This window comes from Anguilla anguilla, chromosome 19 (assembly GCF_013347855.1).
Source record: "Anguilla anguilla isolate fAngAng1 chromosome 19, fAngAng1.pri, whole genome shotgun sequence".
Taxonomy (NCBI): Eukaryota; Metazoa; Chordata; class Actinopteri; order Anguilliformes; family Anguillidae; genus Anguilla; species Anguilla anguilla.
The window spans coordinates 3,362,208-3,383,368 of record NC_049219.1 but is presented as its reverse complement, the minus strand read 5'-3'; the positions used below and the strand labels follow the sequence as shown (position 1 = coordinate 3,383,368).

The 21,161-nt window shown below is 40.7% G+C and overlaps 1 protein-coding gene across 1 annotated transcript; it reads right to left on the bottom strand.

Annotated features, from left to right (window-relative positions):
- Nucleotides 1-802: 802 nt before the first annotated feature.
- On the bottom strand, nucleotides 803-19,701 carry LOC118218900 (NLR family CARD domain-containing protein 3-like; the record flags this gene model as incomplete). Its single annotated transcript, XM_035401641.1, is given in 11 exon segments — nucleotides 803-968; nucleotides 2,002-2,332; nucleotides 2,380-2,408; nucleotides 5,837-6,151; nucleotides 6,191-7,664; nucleotides 8,594-8,936; nucleotides 9,978-10,044; nucleotides 10,445-10,555; nucleotides 11,078-11,188; nucleotides 11,636-11,777; nucleotides 19,577-19,701. Coding segments are annotated over 10 exon segments (3,006 nt in total), but the record flags the coding sequence as incomplete, so codon positions are not given.
- Nucleotides 19,702-21,161: the final 1,460 nt, after the last annotated feature.

Below are 21,161 nucleotides of genomic sequence, written 5' to 3'. Positions count from 1 at the left end.
GGCATGGTGAAAAATTTTGGGTGCACCTAAATTATGTGCTGGTGCACCTAAATGAAAAAGTTAGGCGCACCAGTGCATCCAATGTAAAAAGTTAGTCTGGAGCCCTGTAAATCCAAGGAAGTTATACTTATTTTATACAATACCTTTGTCAGACCACACTTACAGAAGTGTGTGCAGTTCTGGGGACTGTACTACAAGAAAGATATAGAGGATCTGGAAAAGGATGAAAGAAGGGAAACCAAACTGGTTTCTGGTATAAAAAATAAAGGTTTTGAGGAAAGACTTCAGATGCTTAACTTCTTCAAGCTTAACTTCTAGCAAAAGGTAAATTCCGCACCGACGTTAGGAAGTATTTTTTCACACAGAAAGTAGTCACTGTGTAGAATAGCTTGGCGCATGTCATGTAGTAGAGGCAGAAACTCTCGGGGTTGTCAAGACCAGGCTTGATACGATGCTGGATACTATCTAGTTTGTAGGTAAACCAAGCACTAGTGGTAGGTAGGAAGATGGCGAGCATGTCGGGCTGAATGGCCTATTCTCGTCATTATTTTATGTTATTTTTGTTATGTTATGATAGACGTGAAACATATTACTGAACTGAAGTGGTTAATATTTTACAATGTCAATCATGCATTCAGCATTCAGTCATCACCTGTGACCTGATACTACAGACTCCACTGAAACCTTACATTATGGTCAGGAACCACAAACCTGGGAACCCTATATTTCACTGCACAGATCCATAATCACTAAATCTATTTAGTTAAGGTCACACAGTACACAGCACTACTCACCCCAGTGTCTGTAGTTTACAGTTTGGACTCAGCAGTCCAGCACAGAGCAGCTTCACTCCTGAATCTCCCAGGTTATTGTTGCTGAGGTCCAGATCTCTCAGGGGTGAGTTTGATGACTGAAGAGCAGAGGCCACAATTTCACAGGACTTCTCTGTGAGGTCACAGCCATTCAGTCTGCAAAAGAGAGTTAATATATTATTGTATTTTTAAATAGAGCAATATCCTGTAAAATGTGATATGTGCAATGTAACAGTAATCGTGCTGAGTGATGAAGAGTGATACTGAGGATCTGCAGATATCCACCCCACACTTGCTGCAGCTGTGCTTCAGCTGAACTTACTGTAAGAGGCCCTCTGTGTCAGTTCTGTTCTTTTCTAACACAGCTAGGTCTATTACAGGATCCAGAAGAAGCCATGGGAAGATGACAGACCAGCAGGTTGAAGGAGCCATGTATTTTCCCCTCTAATTGTAGCTTTCCCCATTGCATACTTGCACAATTAATAAGAGCTTTTCTCCTCTTTCTGCCCTTGCATGTCCACTTCCCATGTGTCCTCAATAGGATGCTTAGCAGGGTGATCTACACTAGATCATTTAAACTTAATTCAGTTATGCAAAGCAAGCTTTATCCATCTATGCCTCAGTGGTATTTCTCCCATCTCATTAGTAATGCATTAATTGGTGTTGTTCTGAGTGCTTCACAGCATATCCTCAAAGCTTTTGCCTGTTTAACATGTGATGCCAGGAAGGGAATTGGGGTGCTGTCCACCAGGGGGCAGCATCGGCCCTACAGACGGGTATAGCTGCAGCTGTGGTTCATTGCAATCACATCAGCTGTGGCCCATTACCTAATCATGGGCTCTATAAAAGGCCTAGCTTCCAGGCCAAGGGGAGGGTGCTTTTAGATTGTGTTTGGGAGCTGGGCTATGGACAGTATGGTGGGTTGGTGCCAGTTTTGTTTGGAGCAGCTAAAGGTGCATATAATAACCCTGTTCTCAATATAGCAGTGAGGAGTCTCCTTGTGTTTCTGCTATATAATGACCCTTTGCTCTATATAGGACAGTGAGGAGTCTCCTTGTGTCCCTGCTATATAATGACATGGTGCTCTATATAGCAGTGAGGAGTCTCCTTGTGTCCCTGCTATATAATGACCCTCTGCCTAGCAAGATAAGTAAAGCCAACTGCTGTTGAATTACACAGCACTACTCACCCCAGTTTCTGCAGTTTACAGTTTGGACTCATCAGTGCAGCACAGAGCAGCTTCACTCCTGAATCTCCCAGGTTATTGTTGCTGAGGTCCAGATCTCTCAGGGGTGAGTTTGATGACTGAAGAGCAGAGGCCACAATTTCACAGGACTTCTCTGTGAGGTCACAGCTGTTCAGTCTGCAAAAGAGAATTTATATATTATTGTATTTTTAAATAGCGCAATATCCTGTAAAATCTGATATGTGCAATTTAACAGTAATCATGTTCAGTGATGAAGAGTGATATTGAGGATTTAAAGTTACTGATGCTCTGAGGAAAATGACTTTGCTACAATCTCCAACTGCAGCACTTTGGGCCTGAGAATTAGACGATCTGTTGGACAGAACTCTGACAGTCCTACAGATGAAATTCTTACCCAAATGGCCCCCTTTCTTCTGACATTTGGCACAGATACAACCAAAAGTAAAGAGGGAAAAAAATAACACACATCTTTCAGGGTGGATAGTGAGTTAGGCTCTGCTTCTTTACTTTTGCTGGTAACTGTGAGAAACTTCCCACAGCATTGCAAGCCAATACACAGTAAAAGCCAGATTCACTTTAGAAACAGGAATGCAAAAAAGTGATCTGTTCACATGTAACCAGGTAGTGCAGTCTGTCTGTTTTGCTGAGGTTATATATAATCATGTAGTGCAGTCTGTCTGTTCTGCTGGTGTTACATATAACCAGGTAGTGAAACCAAAGCTATGTAGGAACTGTTAATGATGCCTTTGAGTTCCTTTTGTTGGAATAGTGATACATTTGATGGTGCTGTCCAAGGAGACACCATTTAACTTTTTCCAGGCTTTAGGAAACTTCAGAACCTTGTACAGGCCAGACTTTAGCCTGAGATAAGCCACAGAATTACCTCAAAAACAGACACTTTAACAGTCCCCTGAGAAGACCTCACCCTGACACTCTTTATATCCTACAATTCCTCTACATACCTGTTTTCACTCTGTCTACAGGCACTATTGGATTCTGGGTCAGCCTACACCAGAATAAAGCAGAGACCCGGGTGGCACTACTGGCCTTGTAACATGGTGCATTTACTGCCTGACCTAATCTCACAATACAGTAACACAAACATTTCATTCATAACCACACTTGCCTCTCCCAAACCAAACCCAGCATTACATTAATCATAATGTTGAAAAAATCTCTCATCTTCTTGAAAAATATAAGAGGGGTACAGAATGAGCAGGCTCTCTCTGGTCATCTCCCACTCACAAATTATCTATGCATGGACTAGGGATAAAAGGGGGATTCTTCCCCCCTTTTGAAAAACATGGATTTGATTCAATCAACATTCATCCTTAACTGACTGCCATTTAAAAGGAGGGATTATTTTTTCTACACAAACACAGTTCGAACAACTTCACCAAACTGAGTTAGATAAGAATAAGTGTAACACTTGTGTTTACTTTACAAATGTTAGTTCAATAAAGACCATAGGGGTGTTTGTATGGCTAATCTGCAAAAAAATCAGACCTTGTTATTCTACTAATAATGCGGCTGACCAAACTCAGCTAAAAATTGGATTAATTAATATCAGATCACTAGCCCCTAAGGCAACTCTTGTAAATGAATTAATTACTGATCACCAAGTTGAAATCTTATGTGTAACTGAAACTTGGCTTAAAACTGTATATTGCCTTAAATGAATCCACCCCTCCTGGCTACAGCTATACTCACGTTCCCCGTCTGACGGGTCGTGGCGGTGGTGTTGCTGCTGTATATAATTCTAATCTTTTTGCTATTTTGAAATCCGGCTTCAAATGTAACATTTTTGAAGTGCTTGTTCTCAGTTTTGCACATCCAGACAAAAAAGCAGTCAGTTTTATCCTTGCAATTGTATACAGGCCACCAGGGCCATACAGTGGCTTTTTACTTGAGTTTGCTGATTTCCTTTCCAGCCTGGTTGTTAATTCAGATAAAGTAGTAGTTGTAGGGGACTTCAATATTCACATGGATAGTGAAGGTGATCCTCTCAGATCACCACTCTGGTCTATCACTGAATCTATTGGCTTCGATCAACATATACATCAGTCCACACATTCTCATAACCATACCCTTGATCTGGTCTTAACTTATGATACAGAAATAGCAAATATAGCAGTTATGCCTAAAAACCCTGTGCTATCAGACCATTATTGAATTACTTTCCAACTTTCACAAGTCTGTCATGTGTCACCAGATCCTTCATTCTACCTTATCTGTAAGCTTTCCTCCAGGACTGCAAATGCTTTTATTAATGAGCTCCCAGGCTCATTTGTGCACTGTGGGGATTTTCTTGGCTCCCACCCAAACACATACAAAAATGCAAGCATTAGCTCAATTGATCAGCTGACAGACAACATAAATTACGTACTTTCCAGAACCCTGGATACTCTCGCACCTCTTAAGAAGAGGAAAATCCGCTATAAGAAATTAGCACCCTGGTACAATGACCGTACTCGTGCTCTCAAACAACCTTCATGCCAACTTGAGCGCAAATGGCGTTCTACTAAATTGCAGGTATTCCTCCAGGACTGGAAAGACAGTCTACTAACTTATAAACATGCCCTCTCCACAGCACGTTCCTCATACTTCTCTACTTTAATAGATGAAAATAGAAACAATCCTAGGCACCTGTTTAACACTGTTGCCAGGCTGACCAAGAATCAAGTTGATCCATGTGCCTCAATATCATTTAGTAGCAATGACTTCATGAATTTCTTTGATGACAAAATTATAAAAATATTCACTCACAAACACTCTGTTATTGTTATTCCTAGAATATCTAAAATTACCATAGGTGGTAGAGCCATCTCCTATCGTGCTCCCCTCCTGTGGAACAAGTTGCCTGCCCATGTTCAGGGCGCAGACACTATCACCTTATTTAAAGCTAGGCTCAAAACAGATATTTTTCGTCTCTTATATTTGAGGGGCAGGAGTGGGTGGCAGGCATAGCTATAGAGTCTCTGGTGGACTGAGCGGTTAGTGCTGTCACTGGATCATCATTGGTAGTGCTGTGTTAAGCTGAACTGGTCATGATCTGGTGATGACTGTCTCAAGCCTGCCCTCATGGCTGCGTTGGCCCCTGCCTCTGTTTCCCTTAGCTATGCTGCCATAGCCTTATTCTGCCGGGGTTTTCCTTATCGCACGTGGGCACCTCTGTTTCTTCTGCTCTGCTTGCTATTCTACCATTTGAACCCCCTAACAATGTTTTTTTTCTAGTTTTCCTCGGCTCTGGGCACCTGCCCGGAGCTCTAGCCCAAGTTCGCTGAGCAGCTGGGCACCCCCGCCTCCTGCCACTGTGGATTTTCCATAACAAACAGGTGCCTGCCCGCGGCAGATGGGTTCCCCCTCTGAGTCTCCTATTTTCCGTGTCTGTCTAATTTTGTGTAAAGGAAGTGTAGCTTGTATTTTTTTATTTGATGGGGAATATGTTCGTCTTAATACTGTAACATACTATACGTCTCTTCATTTAAATCTGCAAGTTGCATGTTTGGACCATTATTGATCCATCACATTGGTTTGCCTAACAAGGAATTCATGATGTATTTAATTACATATTATCATAAAAGATACCAGTTAAGTAAATTTAATAAAATACATTTTACATGTTGGATACATTTTTTACATTTGATGGTACTTCTGTATTCATTAAATGAGGGCACAATCTGTTAAAATAGCTTGACTCAAAAATCATAATTCTCACTTGCCTGACAATTTTATAGTATTCTATTTTCACTTTAACTATGAAGTGTTTATAAAAACATGCTGTCATTATCTACTTTAATTATTACACCATACTCACATGGCCTTCCTGCAGTGCCTGACTACTGGTACCAGCCTCTGATAACCTGCTGCTGATGTTTTGTAGGTCGTCAAGTCTAACTCATCCAGGATCTCCTCTGACATCAGTAACATAAAGGCCAGGGCTGAACATTGGTGTGGTTCCAGCTTTTCATTAGAGAGTTTTCCTGATCCCTGGAAATTCTTGATTTCCTCCACTAGAGAGTTGTCATTCAGTTCATTGAGACAGTGGAACAGATTTATGGTCCTCTCTGCTGAAGATTCTTTTTTGATCCTCTCCTTTATGTACAATACTGTTTTCTCAATGCTCTCTGATCTGCTTTCGGTCTGTGTCTGTGGATCTGGTACAGGTGATCTGCTTCCTGTCTGTGTCAGTATTCCTCCTAATAGAGTCTGAATGGAGTCCAGAGAGAAGCCTAGAAGGAATCTGAGGAAAAGGTCTAGGTGTCCATTCTTACTCTCTAAGGCCTGATCCACTGCAGTCCTGTGTAACTTAGACAGCTGCACTCTGACTCTGTGAGGTTTTGATTCTTCTGCTCTGAGTACATTTCCGTTCCCATTCACACATGAATGAAACACAAACAAGGCAGCCAGATACTCCTGAATGCTCAGATGCACAAAGCAGTAGACCTTCTCCTCACCCAACCCACACTCCTCTTTAAAGATCTCTGTGCACACCCCAGAGTACACTGAAGCTTCACTGACATCAATGCCCATCTCTCTCAGGTCCTCTTCATAGAATATCAGATTGCCCCTTTTCAGCTGTAGTAAAGCCAGCTGCCCCAGTTTCAGGATGATTTCTGTATTTGATGCTGACATTTTCTTTGGGGTTGTCTCATTGGTGCCAAGATACTTCTCATTCTTCACATTAGTCTGAATGAGCAGGAAGTATGTGTACATTTCAGTCAAAGTTTTGGGCAGGTCTGCACTCACTTTATCAAACATTGTCTCCAGAACAGTAGCAGAAATCCAGCAGAAGACTGGTATGTGACACATGATGTAGAGACTCCTGGATGACTTTATGTGTGAGATAATTTTGCTGGCCTTGTTCCGATCTCTGATTTTCTTCCTGAAGTACTCCTCCTTCTGTGGGTCATTGAATCCTCGTACCTCTGTCACCCGGTGGACGCACTCAGGAGGGATCTGATTGGCTGCTGCTGGTCGGGAGGTGATCCAGAGGAGGGCAGAGGGAAGCAGATTCCCCTTAATGAGGTTGGTCAGCAGCACATCCAATGATGATGACTCTGTTATATCACAGCAAATCTCATTGCTTTGGAAATCTAGAGGAAGTCGACACTCATCCAGACCATCAAAGATGAACACAACTTTGACTTCATCATCTTCAAAACTTTTGATCTCTTTCAGTTGTGGAAAGTATTGCTGCAGAAGTTCCATGAGACTAAATTCTCTCTTCTTTTTCAGATTCAGATCTCGGAAAGGAAGACTGAAGATGAAATCAATGTCCTGATTGGCTTTTCCATCTGCCCAGTCCAGAATGAACTTCTGCACAGAGACGGTTTTCCCAATGCCAGCGATGCCCTTTGTAAGCACAGTTCTGATTGGTTTCTCTTGTCCAGGTGAAGGCTTAAATATGTCATTGCAGATGATTGCAGTCTCATGTGTGGTTTGTCTCTTCGATGCTATCTCAATCTGTCTGATCTCATGTTCATCATTGACCCCCCTACTTCCCCCCTCTGTGATGTAGAGCTCTGTATAGATCTCATTGAGGAGGGTCTGGTGGCCCTGCTTTGCTAAACCTTCAAATATGCATTCAAACCTCTTCTTCAGATGAGTTTTCAGTGCCTGCTGGGCTCTTTCTTTGAATTCATCTGAGGAGAGGAAATATGAGAACCAATGTTTAAAATAACAGAATTAGACAAAAAAATACTCATGCAGAAGGTTTTCACAATGTTTTACACAGCTCTGAAAGTGTTGCACATTAAGTTGTAGCTATACCTATGTAGTTAAATTGTAACTAATTTGGTAACAAGAGGTTATTACTGATTAACACCAATGTAGGAAACATGGAACAGTTAACAATATTTTTGATTACACATGCGAAACAAGGCCAGCCGTGTTACATCTCTTCTGTTAATATGAAATAGGCTAATTCTGCATCGTGAGGACACATTGTGAAATTAACAGGCAAGGTTTATTTGTTATGTATCATGAAGATATGCCCTATATGGTATAACTGCACCTTCAAGTAAAGTGTTGCCCATACCTCTAGTAGTGTTTCACACTTCTCACAAACTGTTGTACACACCACAATGAAAACATAACAAGGATTCATTTCCATTTCAACATTCAATATCTTAATTGTTCATAGTATGATGTGTCTTTATGGTAAATATGGTCTTCATGGGTCATGCAGTAATTTAATTATCTTATAATTATTATGATCGGTGCTCTTTAATCCAGGATAAAACCTCAGGGCAGTCAGTCTGATGGGACAGTGGTTTAGTAACTGGCTTTTGATCCCAAGGCTCCTGGTTTTAAAGTCTTTCGGAAACATTTAATCTCATGTGCATTTGATTGCCCCCATTATTACTGCTGGATGCTATATTTGAATTGAAATGCCTTCCTGTACATGTTGTGTGTGATGTTTTTTATATGCAAGACTGTTGATGTAAAACACTATTATCAAAGTGTGAATACTATAAATCAGTACTCTGTTATTTTGTACTCTGTTATATTTGTTGGCTAAACTCATTTCAACATTCTAATGGCCACAGTAGCAATGAGAGAAAATTCTTACTGTGCTGCTCATCTCTCTCCAGTGGGTCAGTGACATCCTTCTTCTTCATGTTCCTCAGGATATGGAGTGTGATCTTCAGAGACCCCTCAATGCCACAGGTCTCCAGCATCTTCTCAACTATGTACAGGGCCTCAGGATCCTCCTGCTCTCTCTCAGTGCATTCTGGGTAATCAGCAATTTGATGACTCTTGAACAATTCCTTCATCTTCATAAACGTGTCCAGTACAGAAGGATCTTCTGTTCTTCTACTATAAAAGCATTCTGGGCAACCCTGACTCAGATGGCTCTGAAACAGTTTCAACTTTTCAGTCTTCTTCAGCTTCATCAGAGTGCGCAGGAGAGACTGAAATAAACACATTTAGAGGTTGTGCTGTATCAGAGTGAAAATAAACACATGAAGAGGTGTGCTGTATCAGAGTGAAATAAATACATGAAGAGGGTATGCTGTATCAGTGTGAAATAAACACATGAAGAGGTGTGCTGTATCAGTGTGAAATAAACACATGAAGAGGTATGCTGTCTCAGTGAGAAATAAACACAAGAAGAGGCGTGCTGTATCAGTGTGAAATAAACACATGAAGAGGTGTGCTGTATCAGAGTGAAATAAACACATGAAGAGGTGCGCTGTATCAGTGTGAAATAAACACATGAAGAGGTGTGCTGTATCAGTGTGAAATAAACACATCAAGAAGTGTGCTGTATCAGAGTGAAATAAACACATGAAGTAGTGTGCTGTATCAGAGCCATTGAAACAATCAGATTCTAGCAATATGTCACAAGTTTTCTCTTACAGGAAGGGCAGAACGGGGACAGATACTTTTAAACAGAATACATGCAGAAGGTCCAAAGCCTCAAGTTTGTGAAGTGCACCTTCAATCCCTGATTAATGCACAGTAAAATGTCCAGTTAATGTCCAGTGTTAATTCAACTCTTAACAGATAACATTTGGTCCCACATTGCACATTGGGATGAAACATTATCTGTTAAGAGAGTTGAGAGTTGAATTAACACTGAACATTCTATTGTGTGGTTTTGTAGAGACACTACTTGTGATAAATCAAGAGTTCCCATAAAATAAATCAGTATCTCAGTGCAATAAATTTGGAAAATTCGGACTATAAACTGCATGCTTCAAACACTCTGCTTGGAGTCTTACTCTGCCATTGTGTTTGGGTCCTAAAAAATAATTTGGGACTTTCTGTGAGCCCAGGAGGACCAGGTAGCACTCTACAAAATTAAAAAACTGATTACATATTCAATTTTATCAATTAAAGGCTACTAATTCATTTTTTGTCATGCGATCATATTCAAAGGAAATGCAGTGTACAGTACAAGACAATCACACAAGCAAATATTAAAATATTAATATATATATAAATAATACCTGTTTTGACAACAGTTTCTCTGAACTCCTCTCTACAATATGGTTGGACGCCTGTGAGCAGTGGATCCTGTGAACAAATCATGAGACAAAGTTTACAGTTAAATTCACCCTCTTACTGCAGCTCTAACGCACAGCACATGGAGACAGAGCTTCCAGTTAAACTCATCCTCTTACTGCAGCTCTAACTCACAGCACATGGAGACAGAGCTTCCAGTTAAACTCATCCTCTTACTGCAGCTCTAACTCACAGCACATGGAGACAAAGCTTCCAGTAAAACTTATCCTCTTACTGCAGCTCTAACTCACAGCACATGGAGACAGAGCTTCCAGTTAAACTCATCCTCTAACAGCAGCTCTTACTCACAACACGTCTGAATATGACATAATATTTACATATACACATAAAAAGTGCCAGTGACATTGAAGTATAATTAAACAGTAGTGTCAAAATGAACCTGTTTAATTACCTGAGATCACCTGTGATCTCTCCGCTGAACTTCTCAGGATGATCCATTGAATGGTCACTCATCATAGCCAGGCAGCTGGGTACAGGTGACCCTGCCCTCTCTACCTGAACCCTGTGAACAAAACATGGAGACAGAGCTTCCAGTTAAACTCATCCTATTGCTGCAGCTCTAACTCACAGCACATGGTGACAGAGCTTCCAGTTAAACTCGGATGGACAGTAGGACAGAGTGTAGCACGGTGGGTAAGGAACTGGGCTTGTAACCGAAAGGTCGCAGGTTCGATTCCCGGGTAGGACACCGCCGTTGTACCCTTGAGCAAGGTACTTAACCGAAATTGCTTCAGTATACATGCAGCTGTATAAATGGATACAATGTAAAATGCTGTGTAAAAGTTGTGCATGTCGCTCTGGATAAGAGCGTCTACTAAATACCTGTAATGTAAACTCATCCTCTTAATGCAGCTCTAACTCACAGCACATGGAGACAGAGATTCCAGTTAAACTCATCCTCTTACTGAAGCTCTTACTCACAGCACATCTGAATATGACATAATATTTACATTTACACATAAAAAGTGCCAGTGACATTGAAGTATAATTAAACAGTAGTGTCAATATGAACCTGCTTAATTACCTGAGATCACCTGTGATCCCTCCGCTGAACTTCTCAGGATGATCCATTGAATGGTCACTCTTCATAGACAGGCAGCTGGGTACAGTTGACCCTGCTCTTTCTACCTGGTCCCTGTGAACAAAATATGTAGACAGAGCTTCCAGTTAAACTCATCCTCTTACTGCAGCTCTAACTCACAGCACATGGAGACAGAGCGTCCAGTTAAACTCATTCTCTTACCGCAGCTCTAACTCACAGCACATGGAGACAGAGCTTACATTTAAACTCACACTCTAACTGCAGCTCTAACTCACAGCACATGGAGACAGAGCTTACATTTAAACTCACACTCTAACTGCAGCTCTAACTCACAGCACATGGAGACAGAGCTTCCAGTTAAACTCATCCTCTTACTGCAGCTCTAACTCACAGCACATGGAGACAGAGCTTCCAGTTAAACTCATCCTCTTACTGCAGCTCTAACTCACAGCACATGGAGACAGAGCTTCCAGTTAAACTCATCCTCTTACTGCAGCTCTAACTCACAGCACATTAACTCTCTGATTCATGCATTTTTACCTCTTTCTCGCAGGGCCGTGGGTTCCATCGTTAGCCTCGGTCTCCTCTGAGGAACTCATTTTAGAAACAGCGCCCCCTGTCTCAGGACACCTGAACACACCAGATCAGATTCACAAGTGGGTTCTGACCCAAATTGGCAGACCTGTAAATACACACAAGAACAACACGATAACACACAGACATAATACAAAGAGACAGACACACACATCAAATCTCATAGACCAGACAGGGACAAATCTGGAAATTAATTAATATAAAGATCACCAGTGCTGAAGTATATTTTCATTGTCCAACATATGGAATATATTTAATTATATAATGGAAACTACCAAAATGACATTTCTCAGATGATACAACAATTTTACAAAAATTGTGCGTCACAATTATTGGCACCCCTGTATTTGGTACTGTGTGCACCCTCCCCTCGCAGGGATAATGGCACTGAGTCTTTTTACATAACGTCTTATAAGACCAGAGAACACATTGGGAGGGATCTTAGACTCTTCCTCCATCCACAATCTTTCCAGATCCTGATGTCTTTGTTGATCCGTGCTTATGGGCTGTGCTGTTCAATTGAGTCACAGGTTTTCAGCAGTCTTTAGACTGTTGTAGCCATTGCACAATCGTATGCCTGGACATGGTTGTGAGGGGGGCTGGAGCCTCTCCCAGCATGCATTGGGCAACAGGCAGGACAAAAACCCTGAACAGGTCACCAGTCCATCACAGGGCACACACAGCATGCACTTACACACTCATACATTCAAGCAATTCAGTGTCTCCAATTAGCTTAATCTGCATGTCCTTGGACTGTGGGAGGAAACCCATGCAGACATGGGATGAGAATATGCAAACTCCAGACACACCACCATGCTGCCCTCCAGCAGTTTTAAACTTCTTCATTATTGCCCTCACAGTAGTAACTAGCATCTTTAGTTTATTTTTTGATCCATTGCCTGATTTTCAACGGTCAGCAACCATTTTCATTTCATTTGCCAGTTCTTTGTCTTTCTCTGTGGTGAAGATGAAAAATGGGTTTCAGAAGCAGGTTCTCACAGTTTAATCCTCCAGTGAAACAGGAAGCCATGGAAGGCCACAAGAGTTTCTCTTAATATTGGTGTAGATTTAGCTTGATTTTATTTCTAAGAATCTTTAGGGATGCCAATTATTTGTAACATATTTTTGGGAAATAACCCTACCTGAATCCAACTGTCACACTAGAGGGCACCAGTTCCCCAATCTTAGTTTGTGTTCTGTGCCTGTTGTAATGTTAATCTCATAAAAAACACGTTTTCAACGTACAAAAATGCCAAGTTACTCAAAAGTATTGATATCAAAATGACACCAAGTTACGGTACTACAAACAATATAGGCTATCTTGCCTCACCGAAATGACATGTTTTTCAAAGCAATGCTACCCAATATTTCCTCAGTTCTTTCAAGTCACTTGGCCCTGTGTATAAGCATGCAGTACATGGACACGCCAAACATATGTGTGGATGGCTCTCTCACAGTCAAGATTGATTGAATAGGCGTGTATATGTCCAATTTGTATTGGTATGTATGTATTTCCCTGCCCAGCCTTTCTGTTGCGTGAATGATAGTATGTTTGTTGGTATAAGTGTGTGTTCGTAAAAGTGAATGTAACATGCTGTGAGGGAAATGTCCCCATGGGGATAAAGAAGTTCTCTATGTATGTATGTACACAATATGTGTTTTACATGCAGTATTTATTGTACATAGCAAATATACAATAACTTGCACATGTACTCAAATTCAGTTCAGAAGCAAGTATAAACATGTTTTCTGGAGAAATATGCTTCCTGTAGTTACTCAGCAGCAGTTTTGTACATTAATTTCAATGTGTTCCATGAGGCAATTCGAAATATTTGATTCTTTGATCTGACACAAAGTTTGCATGACATTGTGAAATGGTAAGATTACAAAACACAGGGCCAAGTGACTTGAAAGAACTGAGCAAATATTGGGTAGCATTGCTTTGAAAAACATCTTATGTCATTTCGGTGAGGCAAGATAGCCTATATTGTTTGTAGTACCGTAACTTGGCGTCATTTTGATATCAATACTTTTGAGTAACTTGGCATTTTTGTACGTTGAAAACGTGTTTTTTATGAGATATCATTTCTTTTTGCAAAGCGTTTTATTATGAGAGTGAGAAATGCGACCCTGTAAGAAACGGTTGTGGATTATGGCTGTCGTTGTGTGAATTTGTACAGTCTGATGAGCGTGTACCATTCAGCAGTTTCGGTTTGCTATATATGTAAAAACAGTGGCTGTGAGAAAGGTTGCAGTGACGTAAGCGTAAACGCATTAGGAACGCAGATGAAATCTGGCCATAGTATGTAGTCACGGATTTGACGTCCATCCAACGAGCCTTGACTGACAAAACAATCAGCAAGCCCGTGGAATTATAACTCCCTAGGTCGCAACTTGTGTAGCCTTCTGTCCTGCTCCGTTGTCTGTTATTTCGTGGAGATGCACTTTTAGTGTTTGTAAGGTTTATCCTTCTGTCCTGCTCCGTTGTCTGTTATTTCGTGGAGATGCACTTTTAGTGTTTGTAAGGTTTATAAGGCATTTTGAGAGGCTTATCTGCAGGTAGGAATCCTCTTCGCTGTTTTGCTAAACTAGAACCGGAAAACATGATAGTGGAGAATAGGAGCAGATGCATGTCCCAGCAGGCTTTGCATATGAGAAAATAACAACAATGTGAGAGAAATTAGGATGAAATGACGAAATTCCGTAGTTGAAACAATATGTTTTTAGCAGAATGGGCATGTAGGTGAAGGTTGACATGATGACGGAGTATAGTGCGAAGTGAATGGAATGACCATGAGCGAGCTTATATTCCTTATCGAACGGTATATATAACAGTCGCTATTAAGCATTAGCTGTTGAAGTGGAGGGATAAGTAGCGTGTGAAATGTATTTGCACTGTTGTGTTTTTTTTCATGTTCAGTACTAGTAGTTATAATTATGAGTGAATCATGTTTTTAAATGTAATGTTTTAATGGGGAGTTGCAGAACGAACAGACGTAGTAATTGTTTGTATGTGGCTAGGTAGAGAACAGGGCGAGGTAACATGAATGTAGAAACGTGCCGTTTGCTGATAAGAATGTTTTGTATAGTAGCCAAGTGATGGAATGTAGTTAGTAGAAATGGCACAGCTGTGAACTGGTGTAACTTTTTAATAAAAGGAATACATTTGCCGTCATGAACTGCAGACGGGTGGCCATGAGTGAGTTTTGGTAAAGCAAATATAAGCGTAAGAGAACGTTATTAGTGAGGGTAAAAGCAGGTTAAAGAAACGTGTCCCTAGCTGGGCTTGACCCTACGATCCCGTGTTCCCAAGACTGTAACCTTACCCATTAGGCCACAGGCGGACTAGCTGTTTGTACTGGAAATGTTTCAGAGTGAAAAGGTATGGGTATTTTGCGTGTGTATGCGAGTTATTCATTGGGTCGTGTAGGTGAACATTTGGCGGGTGTCGGTGAAATGTCCAATAGGGAGACATGTTATTAGTGGGATAGGCGGCAGGAAAAATAAGAATGAGAAGAAGAATGAGAAGAAAGAGAAGAAGAAGGAGAAAACGCAAAATCCCCTTAGTTTTGGGCTTTATTGTGTGGACATGTGAAGTTGTTTATGAAATGTGTCTGTTGAAATGGAGCCAGAATGTACAGAATTTAATGTTTTTAAGGGCTTAGTGTCTGTGGCTGCTGTGGTTATTTCTGTGGGGAACCCTGAAAAGTGCCAAACTCTCGGTGCTGTATAGGTATGGGGCATGCCCCCGCCAAGGCGTAACTTGGCGGGATGGCATACCTGCCATCCCAATTAAGGTGTTGTGTCGCAAACATTTAATAGCCTGACCAGATTCACATTGCAGGTATCTGTAACTGATTTATGACTAGTCATAACTCAAATTAGAGATATCTCCACACTAGTTCTGACTTATTCATAATTTCAGTTAAAGATATCTTTCATTCCTTGCGATTTAAGATGTCAGGTAACGGGGGACCAGGACCCAAACGCAGTGTGGGGAAAAACACCAGGAACTCCAAAAAGGCAAATCCAACCAAAGACTTTACTCTCATACAGGTAACAGAAAACAGGGAACAAAAACAAGGCCACGCAGGGCACTTTCAAAAACAAAAACAGCAGAATTTTCAAAAAAAAAAAAAAAAAAAAACACTCAAGGAAACAGAACTCAGGCAGAGCAGAACTCACAGACAGAACCGCAGGCAGAAACAGACAGGCAGATAGGCCTACTCTCAAGCAAAAACACAAGGAACCAGCACTCAAGTGAAAACAGAGAACTTAAATAGCCACAAAGATAACCAGACACAGGTGAACTCAAAGCACAATCAAACCTGAGCGGGGAAGGCTAACGAGACACAAAGAAAAACAATGACAGAATAATTGAAAACAATAACACAATTAACACAGGGGTAACTAAAGAGGGAGCAAACTGAAACACAAACTGAAGTACCGCCATCTGGCGGCCCAGAAAAGGAAAAAACAGAAACAGAAAAAGGCAGAATCCTGACAATATCTAAATGATCTAGCCTATTTGCATAACTGAATCTAAGATATTACTAGCCAAAATATGACAAGCCATTTTAACAAAGTCAAAATGCTCATTAAAGATATCTCTAATTAGATTTTGACTAGTTTCGCCACTAAGTAGGCTACTATGTAACTCCAATTAAAGATATCTACAATTCAGTTTTGACTATCTAAAAAGTGAATTCCAGATATCACCACTTAAACTATGACTCTTACCAAGCAGGAAGCAGCCATTACCCATAGTCGGACACCGAGCAAAACCTGTGCCATCAAGTCTAGTTTATGCATGTCTATGGTTAGAACCCCTGGTTCTCGTGCACCAATCAGAAGCCAGTACCCAGTGTTAGGAGGAAGTTGGACAGGCTGCCAATAAATGGACGCTTTTTTGCTATTTTCTTATAATAATGTGTGCCTGCATTGTTCCATGTCCGTTTAACCTATAAACAGACAGTTTGAAACAAAGCACCACTTGTCACAAACACATAGGCTACATATATGAATTGTAAGGTCAGCTAACCTTATTTTTTTCCTAGTGGGTAAACTAGAAGACCTTCGCCGGTTAGCCTAGCCGCACGGCTAGCCTACCCATAGACAGACATCCCCAGTCAGCCTGCGAGAGTAGATAGTAAACTGTCGCGATATCGTCATCCAGTGCCGAATTGGCCCATTGGGATGGCAGGTATGCCATCCCGCCAAGTTACGCCTTGGCGGGGGCATGCCCCATACCTATACAGCACCGAGAGTTTGGCACTTTTCAGGGTTCCCCACAGAAATAACCACAACAGCCACAGACACTCAGACCTTAAAAACATTAAATTCTGTACATTCTGACCCCATTTCAACAGATTTCATAAACAACTTCACATGTCCACACAATAAAGCCCCAAACTAGGGGGATTTTGCATTTTCTCCTTCTTCTCCTCATTCTTATTTTTCCTGCCGCCTATCCCACTAACATGTCTCCCCATTGGACATTTTACCGACACCAGCCAAATCTTCACCTCCACAACCCAATCAAGAACTCGCATACACACGCAAAATACCCATACCTTTTTACTCTGAAACATTTCCAGTTTAAACAGCTAGCCTGCCTGTGGCCTAGTGGGCAAGGTTACAGTCTTGGGAACATGAGGTTGTAGGTTCAAGCCCAGCTAGGAACACATTTCTTTAACCTGCTTTTACCCTCACTAATAATTGTCTACTACTTCTCAATTATTGCTTTTGCACCATATCTACCCGCCGTTCACCGAACGTAGCCTATACCGAACTTAACTGCATTATGACGTACCGTCTGCACGTTCAGTTATTAACCGGCTACAATATTGCAAAGTCATATGGATTCAACGGGAGCTCTTCTGTGCTTACTGGCCTGTGTTCTTCTTTAAAACCACGAACAGGTTTGCTAATGATATTTCACGCATTGCATAGCTGTGTCACGGTGCTGCACTAACAAAGTCACAGACTGGTAAACCTCCAGTTGAAGGATTGAATCCTGCCTCGCCCTCAGGCAGACAGTTTCCTCTTTTACACTAACATTGTCTTACGCTTATATTTGCTTTACCAAAACTCGCTCACGGCCACCCATATGCATTTCATGACGGCAAATGTATTCCTTTCATTTAAAAAGTTACACCAGTTGACCACTGTGCCATTTCTACTAACTATATTTCTTCACTTGGCTACCATACAAAACCTTCATATCAGCAAACGCCACGTTTCTACATTCATGTTACCTCGCCCTGTTCTCAGATGTATTCCAAAGCAATGCTACCCAATATTTCCTCAATTCTTTCAAGTCACTTGGCCCTGTGTTTTGTAAACTTACCATTTTACAATATCATGCACACTTTGTGTCAGATCAAAGTGTCGAATATTTCGAATTGCCTCATGGAACACATTGAAATTCATGTAGAAAACTGCTGGTCAGTAACTACAGGAAGCATATTTCTCCAGAAAACATATGTTTACACTTGCTTCTGAACTGAATTTCAGTAAATGTACAAGTGATTGTATATTTGCTACGTACAATACATACTGCATGTAAAATACATATTGTACATACAGACATAGAGAACTTCTTTATCCCCATGGGGACATTTCCCTCGCAGCATGTTACATTCACATTTACGAACAGACATTTATACCAAGAAACATACAATCATTCACGCAACAGAAAGGCTGGGCAGCGAAATACATACATACCAACACAAATTGGACATATAGACACCTATTCAATCAATCTTGACTTTGAGAAAGCCATCCACACATATGTTTGGCCTGTCCATGTAGTGCATGCTTATACACACAGGGCCAAGTGACTTGAAAGAATTGAGGAAATATTGGGTAGCACTGCTTTGGAATAGGCTACATCTTATTTAATTTCGGTGAGGCAAGATAGCCTATATTGTTTGTAGTACCGTATCTTGGCGTCATTTGGATATCAATACTTTTAATGGCAGGCCTGGATTTTGGCAGTCTGAATGAATTAGTTATAGACGGTGTATGTCTTGTATTTATGAGTAACTTGGCATTTTTGTACGTTGAAAACGTGTTTTTTATGAGATTTTATTCACTCGAACAGGGGAACAGGGTAATGTTTATTAAAGTCGTCCTAATATGTCCATATATGTTTGGATGGACATGACATTTCGCAGAAAGGTAGTTTAACCATCCTAAATACCGGACACCTACTTCCCACCCACCCACCCCCCTCAATGAACAGGACGGGACAAACACTATAAGAGAGCATATGTCCGGGTTTGGGATGGTGTACAACTATGAGTAAGATGATAACATGTATCATATGTACCATTATCTGTGTTGTCTATTTTACCTGCTATGGACCTCTTTTTAAGATGGGTCTTGAATAAAGTTGAAATTAAATGAAATATAGAGTAATCTCTGCCTAATATAATCACTCCACTGTATATTTTGCCTCAATATTGCAAACCAATTTATGTGATTTAGTAATGGGAATGATTTCCTATGAAACATAAAAGAATAAGTAACAACCTCTTAATTGTTTAATTAAAAACAAAATCCGGGTTTATACTGCAGCGTCAAAATGTCAACAACAAGTCCTGTGACCTCCGACTCGCTAGGCTACCTCCTCACGAGGTAGAATTGGTCATAGAATATCAAAAATAGGCTACTGAAGTAAACTTTCTGAAAGGTTATTTCAATATTACTTTCTGGTCTAAACTGTATGTTCGGACTCCGTGTGAGCTCTTAGCTTATCAGGCTACGCCTTAAACACACCATTTTATTGCCAGTTGTCAGTTTTTCTGAATTACGCGGGTTAATGCGATTATACTTGCAGATTCCCATTCCTCCCCGCAGCCCTTTACCTTCAGCTTCTCTTACCTCAGTTCCACTCCATAACAGACAGTTTACTCCGTTTTTTACATTTAATTTAATTCCTTCTTTCCTGGGGATTCTTTCTCCTCGGTTTTTAAAATGGCCGTTAAGTTTCAGTTTCTCTTTTGGACCGCATTTCCTTACTTACTGGCTCAACTGAATGTTCGATGGGCGGAGTTTTATACTATTTCTTAGCTGAATCAGTCACGGTATTTAATAAGTTATGCAGAAGAAACAAATATTTCCTCCATGTAGATCTTTGCCAAATTTTAGCACATAGTATATCAGGTCTATTCAACAACTCGTGAATTATATTGATGTTGGGATTTAACGTCTCCTTCCAGAAGGTTCTTGTTATCTTAGCTGATTCCTGGCACACTTAACTGTTTTTTTTCAATTATTTTATTATTGTCTCGTTAATTAATGATCGTCCCCACCTGCCTCTCGTTTTCCCTTCCCTCTGGTTTGATTGTTCTTTGAGTTCACCTGTGTCTTGTTACCCCTGTCTATTTAAGTTCTTTGTCCCCTTGACTCAGGTGCTGGTTCCTTGTGTTTGTTTCCGACTTGTGCTTGTTCTGAACCTGGATGTATCTTCTTGCATTTCTTTTATGTGTTTGCCTGTGTGTTCCACATGCCTTTACCCTTCCTGCCTCTGCTCTGTTCTGTGTTTTTTTGTTCTTAAGAATTTTTTGAGTTTGTTGTTTTGCCCTTCATGGCCTTATCTGTTCCCTGTTTGTGTTTGCCTTTTTTGTTGTTGTAGTGAAGTCCTTATTTGTATCTATCCTTTTGAGTTTCATGTGTTTTTCACTCTGCACCTGGGTCCTAACCCCCCTGAACCTTGACATTTTTGTTGAGCTATTTCATTATGTAATGTGTTTTCTATGAGTAACTGATAATAATAATACATAACGTATGTTCCATAATGAAATCTGGAGAGAGACATATATACATACATATGTATACACATACAAACAGTTGAGGCCAAAAGCTTACATACACCTAGGCTAAAGATATTCAAACTAAGTCTTTTATAACTCTGCACATTTCATGTTGCCAAACATTTAGTTTGGCAAGTCAATTAAGGCATCTGCTTTGTTCACATCAGAGGTAATTTTAAAACAATCGATTAGAGACATTTATTTCAGCTTTAATTTACTATATCAGAATTCCAGTGGGTCAAAAGTTTACATACACCTAGTTTAGTGTGTCTTTAAACAGGCTGGAAGATTCCAGAAAATGATGCAATTACTTTTTAGAAGCTTCTGATTGGCCAATTGTCATAATTAGGAGTTAATTGGCACTTGTGGCTGTATTCAAGGGCCTACTTTTAGAGCCACTGCCTTTTTGCCCATGATACGATGGGAAAATCCAAGCAACTCTGCCAAAAAATTGTGGACCTTCCCAAGTCTGGTTCCTCCTCAGGAGCAATTTCCAAACAACTGAAGGTAACACGAACATCTGTACAAACAATTGTATACAAATATAAAAATCCTGGGCCCACACGGACAATACAGAGTTCAGGAAGGAGGCACAAATTAACTCCCAGGGCTAAACAAACTTTGGTCCGAAAGGTTCAACTGAACCCCAAGAC